The sequence below is a fragment of the Schistocerca serialis genome, chromosome 6, assembly GCF_023864345.2.
Source record: "Schistocerca serialis cubense isolate TAMUIC-IGC-003099 chromosome 6, iqSchSeri2.2, whole genome shotgun sequence".
Lineage (NCBI taxonomy): Eukaryota > Metazoa > Arthropoda > Insecta > Orthoptera > Acrididae > Schistocerca > Schistocerca serialis.
Genome location: NC_064643.1, coordinates 152,424,318 through 152,451,346, shown reverse-complemented (window position 1 = coordinate 152,451,346; position 27,029 = coordinate 152,424,318). Strand labels below are relative to the sequence as shown.

Here is a 27,029-nt window from a genome sequence, read left to right as displayed (position 1 = left end):
GGCATGTTTCTTATCATTAACATTGAAACAATGACGATTAGGAACTGGAAAACGCCTGAAGTTCGACGCCAAGTATCATGCAAAAGCCCATTCATGTAGTTTGAAGAAACAACTCTAAATAACGAATCTAGGAGTACACTACTGCTCCTTAAGCTTTCGATCCTGTAGGCATTTAAAAGATAAGATTATGAACTATTTGCAGAAAGCACAAGGGCATATGAGCATTTTTCCCATTCTCTATACGCAGCTGGAACGGCAAGAACGGGAAGCAGCCCTAATGTTAATATCACAGAATGTATTTATTACCGTGAATCTCAATGTGGTTTGTGGAATATCGACACATAAATTGCTTGCTTTGTACTTTGGCAGAATAACAGCAACATTTACAAAATAACTGAAGTGCTGTATGCCACTATGGATGTAGTGGAGGATATAAAATGTGAGTAGCCGAAGATGTCCTACAGCCTGCTAACGGAAAACATTACAAGGTATTGAGGAGGGTAAATGAATTGAGTATACAGTTTATAACTCAATATGCACTGGAAATGTGTGTGTGTGAAATCTTATGGGACTTAACTGCTAAGGTCATCGGTCGCGAAGCTTACACACTATTAACCTAAATTATCCTAAGGACAAACACACACACCCATGCCTGAGGGAGGACTCGAACCTCCGCCGGGACCAGCCGCACAGTCCATGACTGCAGCGGCTAGACCGCTCGGCTATCCCCGCGCGGCATGGACTGGAAGTAAAGCACTGCAGATAGTGAGGAAGAGATCGTCATAAGGAAAACTGACGAGATGTAGTTGAATATCTTATGCTTCTAGGAGACGAAACTATCTACAACAGGGGTAGCCAAAACGACCCATAAAACTACACTCCATTATATTTGACCTCCATCTGCTGTACAGTCTTCCAGTATACCTCATATGTTAATGGAACAGGATGATGATAATGACGTTTGGTTTGTGGGGCGCTCAACTTCATGGCCATCAGCGCCTGTACAAAGTCCCAGTCATTACACTGTCAAATTTTTTACTCAGTCTAATCCAGCCACTGTCACGAATGGTGGTGATGATGATGAAATTAAGAGGACAACACAAACAACCAGTCCTCAGGCAGAGAAAATCCCCAACCCGGCCGGGAATCGAACCGGGACCCCGTTATCCAGTGGCAGCAAATCTAGCCACTAGACCAAGATCTGCAGTCAATGGAACAGGAAGAAATGTTGTGGGATATGATATATCCACGGCTATGCACTTCATTGTGGTTTTGTACAGATATAAACGTAGATGTAGAATTTGTATTGCTTCATTATTACAATGGATAACAGAAAGAATAGCCTAATTTACGCTGGGAACAAAGCGAATACTATTAAACTAAATCTTTGTTCATGTTGAAAACGTTATTTGTAAGGTGACTGGCACTGTCAACATCTAAGATTTCATGTGGTGTCATCCTGGCCTCACAGGTACTGACTGGCAGCTAAGTAAGTAGGCATATATGAACACATCTGCTGCTCTTAAAAATAACCATGGCCTACCTGTCATTACAGCATGGCATTACATTAAATATTATTATCAGTTGCAGAATAGTAAGCCTAAATTTTGTGATGATTGTGTTGCAGGTGGATGGTTACGCGCCTGGTGCTTTGGGATATAGTGGCTTGGGTCAGCAATATGGTGGTCTGGGATTTCGTGGTCAGGACTCTTTTAACCTGGGATACAGTGCTTTGGGGTACGGAGGCAAGGACTGTGTTAGTCCAGTATATCATGGCGTGGGATATGGTCAACAGCAGTTTGGTGGTGTAGGATATCCTAGTACAGGATATGGCTCTCCAGGTTACAGTGGCAAGGACTATGTTAATCCAGTATATGATGGCCTCGGAAATGGTCAACAGCAGTTTGGTGGTCTAGGATATCTTAGTCCAGGATATGGTTCTCCAGGTTATGGTGGCACAGGCCTTTCTTATGATGTCGAGATCAACATTCCAGCATATGAGCCGTATGGGACTTTGCCTCTGCAGTATCCCCAGTTTGGTGATATCGGATTTGGTGGGATAGGATATGGTGGCACGGGCCTTCCTGCTGTTAACGTCGAGATTAACGATCCAGCATATGACTCATATGGGCAGTTGTTAACAGTGAACGAAGCTGCAGTTCCTCTGGACTATGGCCAATATAACCTACCTTCCACATACACTGCACCTCTACCCACCTCATATCAAGGAGGTAAGAAAAGACATCAGAGTGTTTTTACCGTTAAAACTGTAACAAAGTAGCCATTAGAAAGTCCAACCCCTCCTTTGAAAGTATTTTTAAGGTCAGAATTGCTTATTAGTTTTATGTTATAAGGAACAACACAAAAACAGGTACATCTTATAAGACACTTTGTTTCTTGGACAGACTTTTCACTTTTCTTAACTATATTTCTAATTTCCAATAATTTGCTGAATCACTTTAAAACAAGTATTTCCATAAATAACCACCTCTCCATTTCGTTTACTTTTGTTTCTGTCGAACTAAACACTCATTTGAAAATTGGGAAGATATCATTTTGTTCTCCATGTGGAAGAAGATGAAGGGCAGAAACTCAAATGTGCAACACACCAATGTGTTTATTCTTATTTTTAATATGTATCACACTGTGACCATTGTAAAGCTATAAAATATGTGTTTAGCTGTGCACTCCAGAATAACTAATCATTCCTCAAATAAATATCGGCATACACATGACATAGAGAACGCATAACAGAAATACTGACTTTAATGCAGTGTATTTACTGTCCAGTTTGAGTACAGGGCCATGTTCACAGTACTGTACAAAATCAAAGAAGCATTAAATTACTGTGAACAACATGACCTGTAAAGCCATTAGGAAAACCACATTTATAAGACGATACGTGAAATATGCACTTATGAATCCGGCATTACATACCATAGATTTTTCGAAATTCCAGGTACATACTTGCATTCAAGCAGAACAATTCTAAAAACAATAACTGTGTGAAATTCGGGTGCTAATTACTACAATGAAGATATTAAACCGTCTAAGGATAGTCAACAAAGAGTAAAATTTGATCACAATGTCATGGTCAAGTTGTTTGAAGTACAAAGATAACACAGCATGAAACATACACGGAGACATCACTGATTACAACATCAAAATGTAAAACACATATATATAAAACACTATACAAAATACTATAATGAATCCTATGTAAAACATGTAAAAGCTTAAAACACACTCCAGGATTTTTAGGAGTGAGAAGAGTGTGAGGTTGTGATTTGGGCAGTATACTGATAATTAAGAACATGGGTCTTACAAACGTAAAGTAAGCTCAAAAGAGTACATCGTGTGCGCCGTTCATCGCCATATATGGTGAGACACTAGAAAACATGATAATAAAAGTGTTAATTCAGGAAGAAAATGAGCTATAATACCAGCAACAATTTTTATAGCAATATATAAAGAGTGTGACGTGGTTGTAGTTATTACACCAAAAATCAAGCACAGTATATCATTGCACCATATGGCAAGTAGAAAATACATGCTGTAATCTTCTAGACAGAAGAAGGTATGCCAATGAAACGCCCTGATAAACCCGTAGCACAGGACAAGTAGTACGAATTGTGGAAGGGAGCCAGAAAGAGTGGCTGATGAAGGTTTCTCGGGTCTCCAGCCGGGTGGTAGCGTTGATACCTCGCGACGTTATGGGAAGTGTCATACTACCCATCTTCTGGCGAAGTGTCGAGATTCGCGGAGAGCGGGCTATTTATATGCGCGGTCACCCCCCTCCACTGGACCTCGGGTGGCTGCGGTGGACCAGCGGCGTGGGCGCGGTGGTGGGGATGGCGGTCGCCCCCGGCGCCCGCGTTCGGTTCTCGGTGTAAGCATTCTGTTTGCGTCCGCGGCGGAGGACAGTGACTGGCGTACTCCCGACGGATTGCAGCTATCGCCGGGTTCCATGCTGCGCTGAGTTGGTATCCCTCGTCTCTGTTGACCCGATTCTCGTAATTCCTTATTTCTATGGATTCTTTGATCACGCTTTCCCAAAAGACAGATGATCGGCACAGTACCTTCGTGTTTTCGAAGTTGAAGGTGTGTTCTTCATTGATGCTGTGTTCTGCTATGGCTGATTTTTCTATGTGGCCTAGTCGCACACATCTGATATGTTCTTTGCAGCGTTTAGATATGCAGCGCTGTGTTTGCCCAATGTATTGCTTTCCGCATTCGCATGGTATACTGTATACTCCTGGTGTGTTAAGGTCCAGCGCGTCTTTGGCAGAACCTAGGAGCTCCCTCGTATTCGGTGGTGGTCGGAGAATGGTTTTGATCTCGTATTTTCCCAGAAGTCGTGCAATTTTGGCCGGGAGCGGACCCACGTACGGAAGGAAAGCGAGTCGTTTATCTTCTTCTTCGACTTCATTATTTTCGTCTTGGGTTCTCACTGCTTCTTTCTTTCTTTTAAGCACCCTGTTAATCAGCGTTCTACCGTAGCCATTTTGTTGGAAGACCTCTCCCAGATGTTGCAGCTCAGATGGTAGGCTGTCTTTGTCGCAGACGGCGCTCGCCCTATGTACCAGGGTGGTCAGTACTGTTTGTCTTTGTGCTGGATGGTGGCAGCTTGTTGCATGAAAGTATAGATCCGTATGTGTCTTCATCCTATGCACTGCATGGCCTAGTGATCCATCTGCCTTCCTCTTAATTCAAATATCAAGGAAGGGGAGGCATCCATTTTCTTCCATTTCCATAGCAAATTTTATGTTCAGATGGATGCTGTTGAGGTGTTCAAGAAACTCATCTAGTGCCTGTTTGCCATGTCCCCACACGACAAAAGTGTCGTCGACATAGCGGAAGAAGTGCTTCGGTTTCTGTCTGGCAGTTTGAAGGGCCATCTCCTCGAAATGTTCCATACAGAGGTTTGCAATCGCAGGAGCCAATGGGGAGCCCATCGCCACACCGTCGATCTGCTGGAAGAATTCCCCGTTGCACTGAAAGTATGTGGTTGTTAGTGCGTGTTCGAAGAGGCTGACTGTTTGTGGTTCAAAGTGCTGGGTTAAAAGTGCCAAGGAGTCTTGAAGAGGCACTTTCGTGAAAAGTGACGCCACGGCGAAGCTCACGAGTAGGTCCTCCCTTCGCAGTCGCATGTCCCTGAGTATTTTTACGAATTCGGCTGTTTCTCACATGGTGGCTGCAGTGTCCCACAAGGGGTTTGAGCAGTGTCGCTAGGTATTTAGCAATTTCGTAACTGTGAGAGTTGATGGAATCCACAATCGGTCTGAGAGGTACCCCTTCCTTATGGATCTTGGGGAGTCCATAGAGGCGTGGTATCGCTGGAGCTCTGGGGTACAGTCGCTTCTTCATTTGCTCTGGTAAGTCCGATTTCTTCAGCAGAGCTATCGTCTTTCTACTCATCGTCGGGGTTGGATCCTTCTTCAGCCTCTTGTAGGCCTCGTCTTGTAGCAGAAGGTTTATTTTCTGTCGGTACTCGGCAGTACTTAACAGGACTGTAGCGTTCCCTTTGTCCGCTAGTAGGATCGTTATATCAGAGTCATCTCTAAGGGACCGGAGAGCTGCTCGTTCTTCCGCAGGTATGTTATTTTTAGGCAGTCGAGATCTGTCGATTATTCTGCAAGTTTCCCGTCTTACTTCCTCGGCTTCCTCCTTTCGAAGCGCTCGTACTACTTCTTCCACGCCACTGATAATGTCTCGTTTCGGGATTGTTCTGGGGACGGGGGCGAAATTCAGTCCTTTTTTGAGGACTGCAATTGTGGCAGCGTCCAGTTCTTTTCCAGTCAAATTGACCACGGCTCTGGTATCATTCATCTCCTTTTTTGTCGTCTGAGTCCCGGCTAATCTGCCGAATTTTCCGAGTTGTTTAGATGTAGAGCCCCGTTTTGGCGCCTCACTGTTGGAGTAAGTGCTGCAGTCGACCCATTCCCACAGATAGGCTGGTAATGTCCCTGCCAGTGTACGTGGCATGTGAGGAGGGTGTGCGTATTCCTATCAAGCTCCTTCCGAGTGAAATGAATGCGCTCCTCTACTAAGGCCATGCCTGCTCTTCGTAATATCCGGTCGGTCTTCTAAGATTTTACTGGATGTCGAATCACCGCAAACCTTGGTAAGATGTAGGAAAGCCAGTGTGCTGAGAAGTTTCGCTTTCCTGCTGCGTTCTTTCTGTAGCCTTTTTAAGCTGCAGACTATTTACTCCCCGTAGAGGTGTCGTATATGTGATTGTAGGCTTTCCCGGCGTAAACTATTGATGAAGGTTTCTCGGGTCTCCAGCCGGGTGGCCGGCCGGAGTGGCCATGCGGTTCTAGGCGCTACAGTCTGGAACCGAGCGACCGCTCCGGTCGCAGGTTCGAATCCTGCCTCGGGCATGGATGTGCGTGATGTGTGTGATGTGCCGGGGGCGACCGCCATCCCCACCACCGCGCGCACGCCGCTGGTCCACCGCAGCCACCCGAGGTCTAGTGGAGGGGGGTGACCACGCATATAAATAGCCCGCTCTCCGCGAATCTCGACACTTCGCCAGAAGATGGGTAGTATGACACTTCCCGAAACGTCGCGAGATATCAACGCTACCACCCGGCTGGAGACCCGAGAAACCTTCATCAATAGTTTACGCCGGGAAAGCCTACAGTCACAGAAAATGTGGCTGTCAGTTACACTCCAAACATAAAACTCTTTATTTAATTGTCCAAACATTACAGCGCAACTTATAAGCTTGACTATCGACAGAAACATCTTTATTTCTAAAACAGCTGAAAGTCCTTTTGAGACAGAAGGCTCTAGGCTTTAACCTTAAATAGTATTTACGGCCAAGCAATTTAAGACTTGACTAGTCAGATAGATTAAGTTTCTTTAAAGTGGCTGAGGACCGATAAATTTAAAACAACATAACTATAATAACCTTTCAATAGACAGAAGGACCAAGCTTTATGACCAATAAGAAACCTTACTCCACAAAGGCTGAAGGCCATTGTTAAAAAAAAAAAATAATTAAAAAAAAAACTGTAATCAGTTTTCCAAGGTAGAAGGCCCAGAGCATTTAACCTTACGTTATATTTAAGACCAAAATGATGTAAGACTTGATAAGTAAGAACCTTAATTTGAAAGTGGCTGAAGGCCCATCATTTAAGAACAATACAATGACGATAAATTTTCAACAGGCAGAAGGCCCACAGCTTTATCTTGAAAGCATGTAATACTTGATAAGTAAGTACCTTAAAACTTATAGCGGCTGAGGGCCCATGCTTTAAAGAAAATACAGCTACAATAAATTTTCAACGGGCAGGAAGCCCACAGCTTTACCTTTCAAAAGGTAATACCTAATAAGTAAGATTCATAAAACTTAAAGTGGCTGAAGGCCGATGCTTTAAAACCATACAATAAATTTTCAATAAGCAGAGGGCCCAAGCTTTATCTTCGGACAGTGTAAGACTTCCCAATTTAGAAAAACTTACTTTTAAAATGGATGAAGGCCTTTGATTTTAGGAACACAATTACAAGCATACAAATTCCAACCATCGGCTATGAGCCATTAAAAATACACAATTAAACGCCAACAAGAAAGACAGTACAGGCAACGGCAGATGTTTCCAGGCGGCTCGGCCTGCCGTTAAGGTCTTAACGTTCGCTTAGGTGAGACAAGAAATCGGCCCAACTATACTCGATCTGCGGCAACACACCCGAAAGACCTTCAGGGACTCACTGACAAGACAACTTGCTAACCACCGACCAGTATATGAGAATTCCAATGCCAAAACGTTACAGACATAGCCACCCACAACCTGGAACATATTTAGCTGTCAAAACCTACAGACCTACCAGAATGTTGGACAGGGACAACAGGTGAGGAAAGTACACTGAATAAATCTACATCTGCAACGAGGGCAGGTAACCGACACACTAACGGCCACAAGGCAGAAAATTCTGCTGGTGCACTTGAATTTAAAACCGACAAGTATATTTAATTCCACCACATGGCGGCTAAATTTTAACCAACTCGAACACCCGCTGTTGCTCCCAGGAATACCACCAACGGCGAACCACAACCAACAGGACAACGTGAACAGACGTGGCTTAATTAATTAAATCACCACGAACCTCACAGCACTCTGAACATCCCCGACAAGCTCTGACACTGCGTAGAGACCACCAGCGGGCCCGGCAGACTGCGCCACACAGAGACTTGCTTGCTGATCCACTCCAACCGACCGACTCGCTGCACACCACCAAGCCGGCACTTTAAACACCAGACCTAGGATGGTATACAGCGCTAAGATCAATGCACACCACTGCTTCCACACTTAGAAAGAGGGAGAACCACTGCATAATGGCAGTAACCTCGGGAAACCAAATGCAGAGTAACAGCCAAGTCTTAAAGCAACGCATAAACCGAGGTCATAACGACTCAACCTCCCACCCCCTCAAACTTAATCCAAAGAGTGGGTAATCCAAACGCTGAGCTGCTTGAACTTAACCTGACTAACGTGAACCACATATTGCTTACCTGAGTTGTTCTCCTTGACCAACAGATTTACCAGGCCTAATATATACATGATAGTGCATGGCCCCAAGAAACGAGGAGTACATTTACCAAGATTCCCACCGTGCACCTGCCTCCCTTGGAAGCTGTGGACATAAACCTGGTCCCGCGGCCTGCCCTTAAAGGTTTCCCGATTACGATGATAAAGCTCCGCTTGCTTATCATGAGCTCTGAGTATATTACGCCTGCCCCGGTTTTTCTTGATAACACCTGGATTAACGTTGGCTGGAATAAGATCTTGAATTACCTACAAGTTCTAAAAAGGGTAATTAACTGGGTAGTTAAAGATCAAGAAAGCAGGCGTAGCTCGTAAGGCTTCATGACTGGCGGTATTAAAGGCAAAACTAAGCCAGGGAAGACTGGAGTTCCATTTACTGGGGGTTTTCTGATGACAAATAATCAGAGAAAACATTCCAATTAACTCTCTCCACAAAGGACCCCTGCGGATATACAGGATGGTGGTGACATGCTTGACACTGCTCTGAAAACAGAAGGCCTTGAAAGGGCCCGAAAGAAAGGCAGAAGCGTTATCGCTAACTGCTTGGGTAACCTCAAATCACTGAAGATACTAGTTAAGTGGTTAATGGTGGTGTTAGCGGTAAGGCTACAACTCGGAAGAAGTTAAGTAAATCTAGAGAACGCTTCGATCACAAATAGTAAATATCAATGCCCTCTTTTAGTACGAGGTAAAGACCCCAAATAATCAATATGGAGCTTGTGCATGGGAGAGAACTCTCGTTCAGAACGCAACCAACCCTGTTGAAGAGTATTGCTGGGTTTGGCTACATTACACAAGCGGCTTTGGGATACCATTTGTCTCACATCCTGGTCCATGGAGGGCCAAGTTAGAGGCTCCTTGCTTTTCTGGAGAGTCTTAAAGTCCCTAAATGGCTACCCACCAACGAATCATGAAAATAGCAAATGACCAGACGTACCAACGTTACAGGCAAACAGATCTTAGACTGCTTAGCATTGCGAACCATCCTGCAAAGAATACCCCTCTTGACCTCATACTCGTCCGAGAGCTCTCCTGCCAACACACGTTGCTTAATACCGGCCCAAACAGGGTCCTGATCCTGATGCTGAACAATGTCTTCGACCAAAAGCGGAATTTCACCCAACACCATGCAATTAAGATTGTCGCGCTCCATGTACTTCCTTCTCTCACTAACCGTAGCTTCGGTAAACATCCAGCTGAGAACACCTACAAGGACATTTCCAGCGCCTTTCACAGGTTTGACTTCAAACTGAAATGCCGAAATACGCACTGCCCACCTGGCAATACGGCCAGTTTTACGCGGCCTGGCCAAATCACAGCTCAACGGTTGATTGTCGGTTTCCAATTGGAAAACCGGATGTTCAAGGTAGAAGCGGTACTTCTCTAAGGCAACTAAAACGGCCAAGGCCTCGTACCCATACACAGAGCACTTAAGCTCGGCATCAGTTAAGACACGTAAGATAATGCCTGTCTCCGGCCATCAAACTCATGGAATCCTCGCATTAGAACAGTCAGTATGCGCAATAAACCTTTTATTAAAATCGGGTACCCCAAGAGACGACGGGTAAGCTATCAATGTCTTAATGTTCTCAAATGCAGCTCCTGGGCAGGTCCACATTCGAAACCCACACCCTTTCGATGTAATTGATTTCAGGGTGCCACCAACTGAGCAAAATTAGGAACAAAGCGCCTAAATTAATTTGCCATGCCTATAAATTTAGCAATTCCCCGCTTATAAGCAGGAGGTGGCAATGCCCGCAGGGTTTTCGTCCACTCTTGGTCAATGGGAATACTCTGACCCGACACTATATGGCCTAAGAAAGACACCTCCTGCTTAGCTAGCGTGATTTTACTAGGCTTAACAGTTAGACTGTCTCCTTGTAACCTCAAGAGAACTTGCTGGATATGCTCCAAATGATCCTCAAACGAACGACTGTAGATAACCAAGTCGTCCAAATAATTATAGACACGTACTAACTTCAAGTCACCAAGGATAATATCCAACAAACGAGTTAGCACCGCCGCTCCGGTAGCTAGTCCAAAAGTAACTCTGTTCAATTCGATCAAGTTCCAATCAGTACAAAAGGCAGTAACATGTTTACATTCCTCAACCAAAGGAATCTGATAATAGGCCTGATTGAAATCAAGAACTGTAAACCAGTTAGCGCCAGCAAACCAAGTAAAAGAATTATGCACATCTGGCAGGGGTACTGATTCAAATATAACCTTAACTTCCAAACTGCGGTAGTCAACCACAGGTCTGTAATCGCGCCCCTGATCTTTAGGTACCAAAAATATTGGAGAAGCACAAGCCAAAGCAGAGGGCCTAATCACTCCTTGTTGGAGCATCTCAGACATTTTAGCCCTGAGTTTCTTCACCTTCTGGGGTGAGAGGCAATATGGAGACTGCCTAACCGGAATATCATCAGAGAGACGGATATGATATTCGAGAACGCTAGTCACAACAAGGTTATAACTAAGGAGTTGGGGAAAACTGTGCAACAGCTCGCTCAACTGGGAGGCCTGATTGGGCTAGAGATGGGCCAAATCAAATTCATTGGCTGCAACCTCCACGGCGAAGGCCCGGGCAGTCTGCTATACACTAGGTTTAGCGCAGCAGTCGCAAAGGCCGAACTTTTCGCTAGGAGAAAACTTAAAATAAAAGGTTTTTCTGGAATAATCCAAGATCAACCCGGTTTTAAGGATGAAATCACACCCAAATAATAGATTAACAGGCAGTTCTTCAACGAAGGCTAAGGATATAGGCCACCGATATACTCCCTGGACCCAACCCTGCTGAGGTAACCCCTGGCCATTGGCCACCCGACAACTCCGCACCGGCGAAGGGACCAAACGAGATTTGGTAAGATGTCCAAATTCCAAAAACCACTCAAAACTCAATAACGAAAAGAAACTACCAGAATCCAAAGTGCAGAAACAGGCTTGCCACCCACACGAGAACAAACATAAGGTAAAAGTGGTGATGAGGGAGCGACCATCCGGGTACGCCAAGGCCTAAAGGTTCGAACCTGAGCTCGCTGGCGAACCCGGCGTCATCTATTGGCTCTAGTAGCACGAGGCTGAACACAAGCGCGAACCAAATGAGCTGTACTGCCGCATCTGAAACAGCGCCGGGTTTCCCTTTTGATAACTTGAACGGTTGCAGATAATCCGGAATCGTGGCCTACGTCACGCTCCTTACTCTCCTGAGGTACGTGGCTCTCAAGTGGTAATGCGGACGCTGCTATAACCGCATCACGGGGCTGTCCCCAGGTTTCAGGCTGTTTACGGAAAACAAAATACGACTTATCCACCACACGCATTCCCTTAAGAACGATAGGGACTAATTTTTGTTCAGGTAAATCAATCAATAAGACCAAAGAGGCTACCTGGACTCCTCACTCCGCTGCCCTTCTCAAATGTAACGACACTCGAGTTGTTTCTGAACTCCGGTGGTCAATCTTTGGCTAATTACGAGCTCCCTTAATTTCTGCAACGGAAGCTCTTCCCCCATGGCACGTGATAGGTGGTCCTGGAACTCACCTTTAGCTAGAGGGTACAACAATGACAAAATTACTTGGTGTTAAACGCGAAAGGCGGCCGCATGTTGCTGTAGACGAACCAGCAACCACAACAGTTTCTCCACCTGATCAAGTCGTTCTACAACCAATTCAGTAATATACCGAAGGTAATAATCCAGAGGATTGGGCAACTTAGCAAACACAGTGTCTAACTTAACAGATAACGGATCAGTGCCACCGACAGACTGGCTATCATGCTCTCGCTGATAGCGCACATCGCTATCGCCAAACTTCCTCTCATCCAACTCCAAACATGTAAGCTTAAACTGTAATGCGCTTGGGGGTTCCCCAACTCATCGGTAAATTTATTGTGTTGATCCCCCGCAGCTAACGTACTTAAATCGGCTACCCTATTATCTAAATGCATCAACTGCGCCCGCCCCCGGTCCAGCTGACTGTCACTAGTATGGGTTCCCTCTAGGAGACAAATATTGTCCTCAAGGCCCTTAATAGCCTCAAACAGATATTTAATCGTCGCTCCTGTCACACCGACCACCGCCAACGTGACGTCAACTGGTTGCAGCACGGCAGCGCGCAAACAGCCACCAGTTCTGGAACACTTCCCTCAATCGTTTGGAGCCTTACTGCCAACTCGTAGATTAGGTGGTCTTTCCTGAGCAGGCCGATCTCCAAACACTGTCTGATTCTAAAACGGCTAACGGCCCATGAATTAAATACAACTGCTATAAATATGTTTTTTGAGACATGTGGCTCTAGGCTTTAACCTTAAATAGTATTTAAGGCATAGCGATGTAAGACTTGACTAGTCAGATAGATTAAGTTTTTCTAAACCGGCTGAAGGCCGATAAATTTAAAACAACATAACTACAATAACCTTTCAATAGGCAGAAGACCCAAGCTTTATGACCAATAAGAAACCTTACTTAAAACGGCTGAAGACCTTTGTTAAAAAACACTGCAATCAATTTTCTAAGGCAGAAGTCCCAAAGCTTTTAGCTATAATAGTATTTAAGCCCAAGTGATGCAAGACTTCAAAAGTAAGTATCTAAAATTTTAAAGTGGCTGAAGGCCCATCGTTTTAAGAACAATACAATGACAATAAATTTTCAACAGGCAGAAGGCTCACAGCCTTATCTAGAAAGAATGTAATACTTGATAAGTAAGAAACTTAACCCTCAAAGCAGCTGAGGGCCCATGCTTTTAAAAAACAATACAGCTACAATAAATTTTCAATGGGCAGAGAGCTCACAGGTTTATCTTCCAAGTAAGATCCTTAAAACTTAAGGAGGCTGATGGGCAATGCTGTAAAACAGTACAATTAATTTTCAACAGGCAGAAGGCCCAAGCTTTATCTTCAGACAATGTAAGACCTTCCCATTTTAGAAAAACTTACTTTTCAAACAGCTGAAGGCCAAAAACGCAATTACAAGCATACAAATTCCAACCATCGGCTATGAGCCATTAAAAATACGCAATTAAGTGCCAATAAAAAAGGCAGTATAGGCAACTGCGCTCAGAAGTTTCTAGGTGGCTTGGTCTGCCCTTAGGTGAGACAAGAAGTCGGCCCAACTACACTCGATCCGCTGGCAACACAACCAAGAGACAGTCAGGGACCCACCGACAAGACGACTTGCTAACCACCTACCAGTATACGAGAATTCCAAAGCCAAAACGTTACAGACACAACCGCCCACAACCAAAAATACATTAGGCTGTCGAAACCTACAGACCATGTTGGACAGCGACAACAGGTGATGAAAGGACACTGCCTGAATTTACGTCAGCGACCAGGGTAAGTAACCACAACAATAAGGGCCAAAAGGCACATGAATTTCAAACGGACAAATATAGTTAACTGCACCACAAGGCGGATAAGTCTTAACCAACACGAAAAATCGCTGTTGCTCCCAGGAATACCACCAACGGTGAACCATCAAACAACAGGACAACGTGAACAGACGTGGCTTCGTTAATTAAATCACTGCTCAACTTTCATGTCCTGGGTCAGTGAACCACAAACTTCGCAGCAGTCGGAACAGCCCCCACACGCTCCGACGCTGTGTAGAGACCACCAGCAGGCCCGGCCGACTGTTCCACACGGAGACTTGCTTGCTGATCCTCTCCAACCGACCGACTCGCTCTACCGGCACTATAAAGACCAGACTAAAGAATGTATACAGTGCTAATATCGACACACAGCACAACTGCCACATGTAGAAGGAGGAAGAACCACAGCATAACGGCAACAACTGCGGGAAGCCAAATGCGGAGTAACAGCCAAGTTTTAAAGCAATGCATAATCCGGGGTCAGCACGGCTCAGCCAACAAGGCTGAATCATCATTCTACGTCAGAAGCAACAAAAGACAATAAAGGTACAGCGACATTTATATTAAACCTTTACACCTGTGTGTCATTGCAAGAGCGAAGACAAGAAAGCAATACAGATGGCAGAATACAAGACCCTGAGGTAGCATGAAAATACCATTTATATCTGGTATCCTATATTTCCAATGGGATAACAAAGTTACTGTGGTTATTCATATTGCATTAGAATCACTTTGTACTTAATATCCCTTTTGGGTGTACAATCATCCTTGCGAATAATACAGTTTCTACCAATACATCTGTGGTAAAATTAGAAACACAAAGGGTACAACTTGCCAGTCTTACTAGAGTCTGATTATGAATTTTCACATAAATGTGAGTGAAGGTAAATGTTATAAAAGGATAAAATATTGAGGAAAAATCAGCTGTGAAACTCAGCAACATTTAGATAAAAAAGCCAAGACCTAATCCTCAAATTACCAAATAGGAAGATATACCAACATAGTTAACATTATTAATCACATTCAGCATGAAACAACAGCAATAAGGAGTTATACAAATGGTGGAAGTTACCAATATCACTAGTGTCACATATTAAAATCTACAAAAATGTAAGGATGATTGTAAACCCAGAAAGGATACCAGTTTTAATGAATTACCGTAATTGTAATGACTTTGAAAAATTAGGATGCTAGGGATTGATCTTAATAAATGTGCGTACACCTTTATTGTTTTTTCTTACTTCTGACGTAGACGGCTGATGTTACTTATATGTGCATACCTTTATATTAGTCATAAACTTACATTTTCAACTTACCATGTGATGAAAAAACATATTGTGCCTGATATTAGCCATAATAATTACATATGTCACACATTTGGTTTATTGCTAGGGCAGTTATCGTTGGTTTTGTAGCTTATCCTCCCTCACTTATCACTTTACTTACCATATTTTCCAGACAGTCGCTAGTCACGAGAATAAACTGGCGGACAAGCTACACCCTTTTTTGATTTTTATTTTAATCTTTTACATGTTTCACATAAGGTGCATTATATTATTTTGTACAGTATTTTATGAACATGTGTTTTGACCCTGCAATCTTCAATGTTTTCGTCTACGTTCCATGTTGTGTCGTCTTTCTAGACCATGGTCCTTGAACGTGATACTGTTTCCATTTATAATTCTGTTGTTGACTGTCTTGAACTAATTTAATGTCTTCTACAAGAAGGAAGTCAGTACGAAGACTAAGTTATCTGTAAACCGTTCAATCTTTCGACCAACTTTGTTGTACGGGAGCGAAAGCTGGGTGGATTCAGGTTACCTTATCAACAAGGTTGAGGTTACGGATATGAAAGTAGCTAGGATGATTGCAGGTACTAGTAGATGGGAACAATGGCAGGAGGGTGTCCACAATGAGGAAATCAAAGAAAAACTGGGAATGAACTCTATAGATGTAGCAGTCAGGGCGAACAGGCTTAGATGGTGGGGTCATGTTACACGCATGGGAGAAGCAAGGTTACCCAAGAGACTCATGGATTCAGCAGTAGAGGGTAGAAAGAGTCAGAGCAGACCGAGGAGAATGTACCTGGATTCGGTTAAGAATGATTTTGAAGTAACAGGTTTAACATCAGAAGAGGCACCAACGTTAGCACTGAATAGGGGATCATGGAGGAACGGTATAAGGGGGGCTATGCTCCAGACTGAACGCTGAAAGGCATAATCAGTCTTAAATGATGATGATGATGATGATGATGATGATATTTTTTGCTGTGACTGTGTTTCATAAAGTTATATTGTTCATAATTGTTCTGTTTGAGTTTAGTTATGTACTTTGTATTTCAAAAATGCGTGATGTGTAGTGATGATTTCATAATTGGTATTTGACGAAAGAATTTTCTTCTGAATATTGTTATCATAATTTCTGACCTTGTACGTGATATTGACCACAACAGTTTACTGCAACTCTTGTTTCGTTTTTGTAAAGTATCCTGAAAATGGTCCTGGACTGAAACTAGTCGGTAAATACATCCCATTGAAGGCAGCTTTTACGTTATGCGATTCCTGCCTCATGAAAGAAATCCCTCACGTTGATATAACATGTTTTCATATCACATGGTGCAACTTCTAAGCCTTCTGAAAGGTCTTTCTGCACTGTCTACACTACACAGTCTTAAAAATAAAAAGTTTGAAATTGAATCACAAAGCCAATAGAGAATCTTGTTATTACAATTCGGACGACGGACCACATTCTAGTGTATCAGACATTATTACAGAAAATATTGCTTCAAATCATTCGATGGCTATGGTTGAGTTAATGAAATCCGCTGCGTTTGCTCCTCGGAACCACATTAACCGTTTCTTTCAGCTTTTCAGCATTAGGAGGAATCTTCGTATGGTTTGGTATAATCTCACCAGTCATTGTATACTTGGTTACTGGGATACCTGAATGTGAGGACAGATCAACGTTTCATTCAGCGTCAAGTCTGTGTACACAAAGTAGATGTAATTTATTGTGTTTATTCATTATTACATTCTGCAATGATACGTAACGTTTTCCGATGCGAATGTGCTACACACTGATTCGACTTACACGTGGAACCGAATGACGTGAATGTCACCAGGTAGAGCCTCAGATGCATGAGACCCTATTCTATATAGAAGTGTAAATCAAGCTTTGAAGTGAATTGTTTGTTAATAGAGATTTACCATCAGAAGGCAGGTGAACAGGAAGCAACATAACCAAAACGCCCGAGAAGAGGCCAACATCCTTTACTGCGTAGCCTGAGACCTTCGCTTTGCACGCGAGAGCTAAAGTCATTCGCCTTTACTATGTTATTGTTATGCATTACAGTATCAAGCGACTCCTCAGAAGGAAGTGAGTACCGATGTTCCTGTATTCTCTAGTGAAGTACTCAGATGGCAGTTGTCATTTATGGACAATGAATTCAACCAAGCATATGTAGTGTGCCACCTTAATACAGTGCAGTAGCAAGGGCGGTCTGTTTGATCCAAAAAGAATGGATTTTCGCTCGTCTTGCTGCAGATGCCAATGTTTCTCCATCTGTCATCCATAGGTCTGGGATACACTAGAGGCTGACACAAGACCAGTTGAACAACGTGGACGACGCATTACGCGGAGACTGATACTTCGCGACTTCGTACGGCTACCGCTACCGCTAGAGTAGTGTAATGAGGCCTCTGAAGGGCCACTGGATCAGCTGTGTCCTGTCATTTTGTAAGGAGCAGGTTTTTTTTTTATTTACTTGGCCTTCCGAATAGCAACCCGATCTAGCCATCAATGTTCCAATGTACATAGAATTTAATACAAGAATACAGAAATGCATATTAACAAGTAGAGAAAGCTCAAACCATCACAGTTGTGTCCACTACATTTTTGCTATAGTTAGAAAAAAAAACAGTTAAAATTGTGTTGAGTTACAGTTATGTACACCATTAAGAAATGCAGATTGGGACAGTAGTCGTAAGGAACATAACAATGAATTTATAAAGGCGAATGTCTTTGGTAAATGAAAGGGAACCTGCTCATTGAGAAAAGCGGTATTCCACACTCAGAAATGTCTTCAGAAAGTCTAATTGTTAACAGTCAAATTTGGGACGGATACATATGATGTGGTTGACATCATCTTGCGACTCAGTGTCACACGTACATGCCGGCGAAGCATTAACGTTGATCCGATGTTGATGTTGAGGAAAAGAGACGTGATTGAAACGAAATTCTACGATAATGTAAATCGTGGATAGGTCCTCATGAAGCACGGCTGTGAAGGAATCTGTGGTTGGAGGATAGCACAACAACTGCCTTTCGTCTGCTGTGCAATTTCCACATCTCTTGCCATTGTTAGTTTGCGTCTGTGTAGGGTAATTTCAGATCCAGGACAGCGACTAAAAATGTCGCTTGCTTGGCTGATGCTTCAGTTCCCTCATTATACTGGATTGTCCTCCCAAACCGTGCGCTACGAATATATTGCGAAACTACATCCAAGGTATAGCGATTAGATGTTCTGCTCCATCTCAGGTGTTGAATATTTTGAAGAACGCTTTGAGAGTCAGAGACAGTTAGGATTTCGGGGAAGGAAGTGGAACAGACAAACTTTAGAGCTTCCAGAAGTGCCATTGTATTCGCCGTAAATATAAAAGTGCTTGGGGGCAGTTTGAAGTTTTTCCGAACCAGAATCTGGGGGCGCAGAAATACACCAGTATACTCTTACAGTGTAATTTCGGTTCCATCCGTATATACACAGGAAAAACCAGGCCACTGAGCTGCAACAAGTTGCTTAATCTGCTACTGACAATAACGCTTCCCAAACAGTTTATATTAAAATAATGGACTGGAATATGAGAGCTGAGTACATGAAGATCGTAGTCAAAAAGAAGCAAATGCGATGAACATAGTATAGAACGTATGACAGGTGACCAAGTATGAAGCTGGAACAAACGGCCGGAGCTGTATTCCTCCTATGGGAGGCAATCCAAAGTCGGTAAATGTAGTCTTTCCTTTGGTAGACAGAAATGTCCATACCATGAATGTAGAATTTATCCGATAGCATGTGGCATCCAATGCTCAAGGGCATTTCCCCTGTTTCCATCAAAAGGGCCTTCGTGGTGGACTATCGCTCCAAGATAGGTACGAATGGCTCTGAAGTATCCAGTTTGATGAGATGAACTTCTGCCGCGTTGTGGTACAGTTACAGCCACAGTCTGGCCGAGATCGAATAATCCCAGGGTACACGAAGAAGGGGCTGCGAGACGTCCTGTTTCACTACCCCGTTTGACACGACAGCATCTCAGAGCCGCCTTCAATTCTAACATTCCCATGTGAACTGGCAACTTCATCACTGGAGAAATGTATTATTCGCAGACGAGTCTCGATTTCGTCTGACGCAAAGTGAGGACCCTGTTGTAGATGCCGTGCTGAGTGGTACTTGACGAATGTTGTCCAGTTAACTGACAGATTCGGTGAAGGTTTTGCGACGTGTGAGGAGGCATCAGTTTTAACAATCTCACAGACCTCGTTGTCCATGGTCACCTTACCGCCAGGCAGTACACCCAACATACACTGTTGGACAATGTGGTGGATGCTGAGTAAGTTGACGGCCCTGAATACCTTCTCATGCTCCATAATGCAAGGAGCCATAGGGCATCAGTAGGGACGTTTTTTGCCGCCTAGACACTGAAGTACTGTAAAGGTCAAACGCCATCGAGCATGCGTGGGAGCCACTTGACAGACGGGTTCATGGTCGTGCTGTTCCACCAAAGACTGTCCCAGAACTCTCAAGGGCTCTCATTGGAATATGGGAACTGAAAACACTGTCTGACGTCTGTAGACTTCTACGGAGCATGCCAAGTAGATGTCTAGCGGTGAGAAACACCCACGGAAGGCATAAACATTACTGATACTCTCAGTGTCCAATGAAAAGCATAGAGGATGAGGGGATGAATCATATCCCCTCCTTCTTTTCAGTACTCCATTTGAGTATTGTTTATATAAGGAAACGATGATACTTTGTTGCTTACTTAATTTCTGGAAGGTAAAGGTATAATTCGGTAACATACCCAGTCCTCCATTATTAGTCAGTGGTGTATGGAAGACATCCAAAGTCATGTTCGTCTAATTCTGTTGAACAATATACATTGCCTGACAAGTAAAGTGAAGCACTCGGAAGACACAGTCAAATGTCAATGTGCCGTCGTACATGTACACATGATCGGCGGGTATGTGATTAGACTGCCATTTCTGAGACTGGTGTCGCCTCCAGAGTGTATTAGTGTTGTTGGTGTCCATTTCCAGGTCTTGCAGGCTATATAAGAGGGGTCAAAATCGTCAGATGTCGAGTGACTGTTGTAAAGGACATAGAGGTGAAACATTCTTGTGACAGAAAGCGCTATCAGTACGTGAGAGAACTTGAAAGGTGCCCCACTAGTAGGATAGCTGGGTTTCTATAGGACATTATAGACACTGAGTATCAGATTACACCGATAAAGATATCCAGTGTCAGATTACCCACTTGGGTTCTTTGGTACGCTCACTGCCTCTCCTCTGGGGAACCACTTTGATTTGATCAAGGTCACCCAGGAGAATCGCCAGCTCCTCCCTTCCTCCCACTATGCCCCTTTCCACATCTTCGTTGTCGACCAATGTGGATCATGGATCCCATCTTCACCTACCACATCATCATATTGTATAACTAGAACACTTGTGTGGCTGGAGTTCAGTCAGGAGATCGGCAGCATAGGGACACATTGTGGACTGTATCTACTTGCTAATAACAAATGACTTTAAATCACGTCACCTGAGTTCTAGGCCAAGGATATTAGTTAGCAACAGTCTAATATTGCGTCATTCAAAGCACCAAAAGAGACTACACCCAGGCTGATATGTAAGTACACTCATTCTTACACAGCAGAACGTATTTTTCCATGTTTTTTTTTTTTATTATTTTCGTCAACATTATGTATTTTTTACCCATTTCGCATGTTTATCAGAGATTCCGTAGTTATACATATTTTCCCAAATTTTTCGCATTTTACCAATTTACGCAATATCAACACTACAGCTCCGACGATGTGTCGACGTAATGATGCTGTCAAGCAATCACAGTGCATTGTGTGTCTAAAATAGCTATCAATGCTACTGAACATCCCACTCACAATTTTCATCTTTTATAAGTGAGAAACTTGAGGGGGCGCCATAGAGAGAGAGACAGTTTTAAGCTGCGGCTGTTACGTCACTTGAGGCCTATGTGTTAATAGTAATAAAATGTTTCATCATTCAGGCAACACCAGACACTTCACTAAAGTAAATATGTAAGTGCTCTCATCTTTTTACATTTACCACTATTTTACGCATTTTAACCAATTACTTGAAGAGGGTCTGGACATCATGTCTACAGCACATCGTTCTGCATTGCATCACACCCTGTCACAATGTCACTTCAACGTTGCAGGATGTCACGCCGACGTCACTGATGCTCTCACCTAATCAGAGAGCAGCATGCTCGCGATTTATATTTCATCGCTAAGACACCACTCCATTACTATATTATATGTTTTAATATAAACTGTTTGGAAATTGTTATTGTGAGTAGCGGATTCAGAAATTTGTTGCAGCTCAGTGGCCTGGTTTTCCCTTTGTATATACCAATAGATCCAAAATTTCACCGTAAGGGAATAATGGATGTGCATTTCTCTGCCTCAGATTCAGATCCGGAAAACCTTCAAGCTACCCCCAATAGCTTCTATATTTAAGACGGAGACACTGGCACTTCTGGAAGTTCCTACGTTTGTCTGTTCCACTCTCTTCTGCGAGGTCTTAATTTCGTCTGACTCTCAAAGCGTCCTTTCGAAATACTCAACACCCAAGATGAAACCAAACATCTAACCGCTACATCTTGGATGTGGTTTCGGAATATATCACTGTGTGTGTGTTAGCAACGAAGACATTGGTAGAAATAATGGCGTCACAGGATATAAATGACATTATAGCAAATTCTATAACCAAAGATTGTGTTTGCATAAGAAATACCAGACCATGATAGACAAACCAATTACAACACTACATTGTGTGACTGCGTGACAAAATAGCAAAAATTGAGATGATTATCAATTTCTAGCTAAAGATGCTGTATTTATAACAAATAAAACACCGAGATATCAATAGAAAAGCCACCTGCTAAGTTACCACGACACTACTAGATTATGTGAGATCGTAGTGAAGTTCTGATTATTCCAACCAGAGATACAGTGTGTGTAACACAGCGCTAAATCCTACACGCCAAGAGAAAGAACTGATCAATACGAGGAAATAACCCATTTGAAGCATGGCGCCTGACGGACAACCCTGAAACGTGGTGTGTAGCAGCACCCATTGTCCACTGAAACCTCCAGTGGCAGAGAAAGTTGCGGTGTAATCCACATGTCCTGGTGCCTGACGCAACTGACTCTGCTGCAGAATCATTTCTGGCTGAGGAATCTCCCGCCTGCAGTAATATCAGCAAAGAGATCCCAACACCTCGATGGATCTATCAGAGACGACTAAAATATACATCTACATTATGAGGAACTCTCTACAGCATCTTCAGCTTGAATAAAACAAGGAGATGCTAGTACCATATTGAATTCTAAGTTTGGGAGTGGCCGCCATCAAATTTATGACCACGAAAGAGAGCCTCAACCTGTCTCCTCAACACTAGTCAGATCATTTCCCAAGGCACGGTAGAGAAGACCTCTACAAGCTCACCAGAGTAGTGCAAGCTTACAACAGTCTCCTCTCCACAGCCCTCTCTCTACACCAATCGAAGGAATTCTTCGGAGTATCCATTATGATTTAAAACTTGCGTTGGTTCACGGGACAACACATTTTCAGGCAGGCAGCATTCCCTGGAACAGTGGATCCATATAATTACAGTCGTGTGACGAGGGCCTCCCGTCGGGTACACCGTTCGCCTGGTGCAAGTCTTTCGATTTGACGCGACTTGCACGTCGATGGGGATGAAATGATGATGATTAGGGCAACACAACTCCCAGTCCCTGAGCAGAGAAAACCTCCGACCCACCCCGGAATCGAAACCGAGCCCTTTGGATTGACATTCTGTCGCGCTGACCACTCAGCTATCGGGGCGGACGTAATTACAGTTAATAGATCTAAAAAAAAAAAAGTGTACCTTAGTTTGTGGCGATGCTGTAAGAGTCGTAAATGCAGACCTCCAAGGAAGCTGACTGTGGATGAGAAGTGGCAGAGCTGTCAGGCAGAATAAAAAGTCTTGCAATATTAGTGATGTGACGTCTTTATAAATGTTATAGACAGATGAGGAAGTAATCGGAAGTATATACGTCCTCGTCATCCACAAATGAGGCTGGGCAATGGCGACAGTGCCGCAAAAAATAGCTTTTTCTACACAAATCAAACAATGGAAAGTCCAGGATGGAATGAAACAATGCGAGAGAAGGAAAGTTGCTACTCACCATATAGCGGAGATGCTGAGCCGCGATAGGCACAATAAAAGGCAGTGTAGTTTCAACTCTCTGAGACTGCGGATATGTGTGCAAGTTGCACTTGAGTGAGTATGTGTGTGCGTGTGTGTATGTGTGTCTACTGCCGACAAAGGCCTTAATGGCCGAAAGCTATGATTGAATCTTTTTATTGTGCCTATCGCGTCTCAGCATCTCCGCTATATGGTGAGTAGCAGCTTTACTTCTCTCGTATTATTTTTCTACAGAAAGGTCAACGACCTACAGAGGCCACAGAGCCTCGGGCACAGTATCACAAAATGCTAAGTTAGAAAAGTACGAGTATATAGATGACGTATCGCCTGCTGATACACCGATTCTCTAAAGCGTATTTACAACAGTCCTACTGCCATGTAGTTTGAAATTGCAACCAACACAAGCACACACTGACATACACACGCACACACATACTCACACTCAGTGACTGCCGGGAGAGAACGGACTGCACATACCTGAATACCTCGTAACATTATAAACGCCTCCCCATTTGTGACGAGCAGTCGAGAAAATATGTCGGAGCTTCCACAGCAGCGGACTACCGTTGCCATGGCACCGACGTAATGCCGTGAGCCCCGTGAACATAAAGACAACCCCTATCCGTATAGGTAACCGCCTGTCCCAGGCAAGATCTATCTCGTTAGCTCTGAGTAACTGTGAGGGAAACGACTAACACCAAGAGGTAACTGGAGGGGGATCCCTGGCCTGTGTGTGTTGCTAGCAGTAATGGCCCGCAACACGTGCAAACGCATCCTCCTGATAACTCGTGTCACCTCTTGAAGTGGTTAAACCAAGACGATTAAAAAGAATTAGGCACCGATAAGTAACCACGCACTGGCGGTACCCGATAGTGCCACTGTTGACAATGTTGACAGTGAGAAACTGAGGAATTTGTGTGAATAAAAATCTTTCCAATATTATTTTTATTACACGTCTATGAGCTACTGGGTTTACACATACCATTTTAGTAACAAAATGTTATATTTTCAAGGAAGAGTCGGACTTATGAGTTACTAAATTTGATCAGCCTTTGCAATTACATTCTAAAATTTGTAAAAAAAGCCACGTGTTTCGGGTTTTTGCTGCACACGCCCTAGTTTCCACTTTAAAATTATATGTATACGCAGATAACTCCAAACATTGTGACCACTGCACACCATGACGTTGGATGCCGCCTGGTTACGTTGCGACCACACGACGCGCCAACAAAAGTATGTACGCAGAGTAGACGCGGGGGAAGATATGCTCTGCAAATGGGGAAATCTATCGAGGTAAGCGACTTTGACGAAGGGCAGATTGTTATTAGGCAGAGCCTGTGAACGAGTATTTAAAAAACGGTGAAGCTAGTCGAATGTTCACGTGCGACTGTCTGAGCATCTATGGCGAGAGGTAGAAGGACAGTGAAACCACCACTAGGTGCTAAGTGGCTGTATGTCCACGGCTCTTCACAGAACGTGGAGTTCGGAAACCTTGTCTGTTTGGTAAAGTAGGATAGACGCCGATCTGTGGCATCTCTGACGAAAGAGAACAATGCCTATGCACGACAAGTGTTTCGGAGCACACTGCACATCTTACGTTGTTGAACATGGAACTCACCAGCAGACCACCCCTACAAGTTCATACGCTGAGCAGACGACACAGTAAATTACGATTGCAGTGGTCACGGGACTATCGGCATCCCACCATCGATCATTGTAAGCCTGTCGGCACTTCGGGTGAATCACACCATTGAAGTGAACGGCGGCTCGAAATGAGCAGCGTGCCACAGACTGGTGGGAGCAGTATTGTAGTATGGGAGACATTCTCCTGCACTTGCATGAGACCTTTAGTAGTAATCGACACATTGACATCTGCGAATCACCTGCACCCCTTCAATCTTGATGTCTTCCGCGACAGCGATTTCATCTTTGAGTAGTACAATTGTCCGTGCCTCGAAGCCAGAAATTTGTTACAATGGTTTGAGGAGCCTTACAGTGAACTCAAGTTGGTGTCTCCGCGATAAAATTCGCCTGCTGTATATCCTGTAGAAACCATGTGGGCCGCTGTGGGGCGCCATAACCGCGTGCGCAAATTGGCTCTGAGCACTATGGGACTTAACTTCTAAGGTCATTAGTCCCCTAGAACTTAGAACTAATGAAACCTAGGTAACCTAAGGACATCACACATATCCATGCCCGAGGCAGGATTCGAACCTGCGACCGTAGTGGTCGCGCGGTTCCAGACTGTAGCGTCTAGAACCGCTCGGCCACGCTGGCCGGCGTGCGCAAATTAGCGGCTCTGTTATTTACTCGAAGTACACGATATGTGCGTAGGCATTTCATGCCACATACCTCCTAAAATCTACCAACAAGCTGACGGATCTGTGATACGGAGAATCAGTGATGTATTTCGTTTCAAAGACGGACAAAGAAAACTGTTATGCAGATGGTCATAATATTTTGTCTCGTTAGTGTACAGAACATGTTTCTACAACCCATTATAGATCTGGATTGTCTATTTTTTTCTTTTTTACAGTAGAGTGTCGACGTATTGCATCCTGTCATTGTCGAATAATCATTTAAAGCTACAGTTGTCAACCACATACAAACATGTAGCTAAAATTATAAAACTTATGTTTATAATTTTGGCAGTCAGAACTAGGAAACGTGTCATGATCAACAACACGTAAACTAGTATTACCTCCCCAGGAGATAAGTTGCAGGAAGATCTCAGAGCCATATATCTAAAACTGTAATAGGTAATTGTCCAACTCTGCTTGAGATACATTTCTTCTTTAAGCATCAGGAAGGCATACTTTGCTCTACATCGTTACCAGCAATTCAGCCAGGATTCATTGTGTTATCACAATTCTGATTACGATCACTAGATCGGTTCTACTGGCTCTGAGTACTATGGGACTTAACATCTGAGGTCACCAGTCCCCTAGAACTTAAAACTACTTAAACCTAACTAACCTAAGCACATCACACACATCAATGCCCGATGCAGGATTCGAACCTGCGACCATAGCGATCACTAGATTGTTTCAAATTCCTAACAATACTAACAAAAATCTCAAGAGGATGCTGTGCGTTTGATAGCCTTAGTAACTGCAAATAACTAACATGTTGCTGACCCCACTAACGTGGCTGATGAAACCATTTGATGGACAGATAGTCACATTTTCCCGCCATTAGGAAATCCTTATAGGTCCTGATTGTCTTTTTTTTTTAAAGTAATCGATGTATGGTACTGCATCCTTCATGTATACTTCTTCTGTGCACTCTGATATTAACGTTTATTACAATTTTCCAAATTGTTAACCTAAACCCCGTGGGAAGTATTGTATCCCATACTGGTGTGCTTACGACCAATAGACAGTCATCCAATGTTCGTGTAGTCCAGAGCAGAACAGTCAGAATCGCTGTTTGGTGGCTCATGTAAACGATTTTAAGGTCAAATAATTAAAACTATAGGCACACAGGGCATAGCTTGTTAATGAATTTTCGGACCTGATTAGATAGAACGTATGTTTGGACACACAAGACACTTAATTAGCTGGCTGATTCCCGTTATGCCTCAAATCATCGACATTAGCATTTGTA

At 43.6% G+C, this 27,029-nt stretch overlaps 1 protein-coding gene across 1 annotated transcript in view; it reads left to right on the top strand.

The window, feature by feature from the left end:
• The window catches only part of LOC126484706 (prisilkin-39-like), an 88,366-nt gene that overhangs the window by 28,160 nt on the left and 33,177 nt on the right, over positions 1-27,029 (top strand). The window contains exon 2 of the mRNA XM_050108302.1: positions 1,628-2,231. Within this exon, the coding sequence (XP_049964259.1) occupies positions 1,628-2,231 (604 nt within the window). The remainder of the gene's footprint in view (positions 1-1,627; positions 2,232-27,029) is intronic.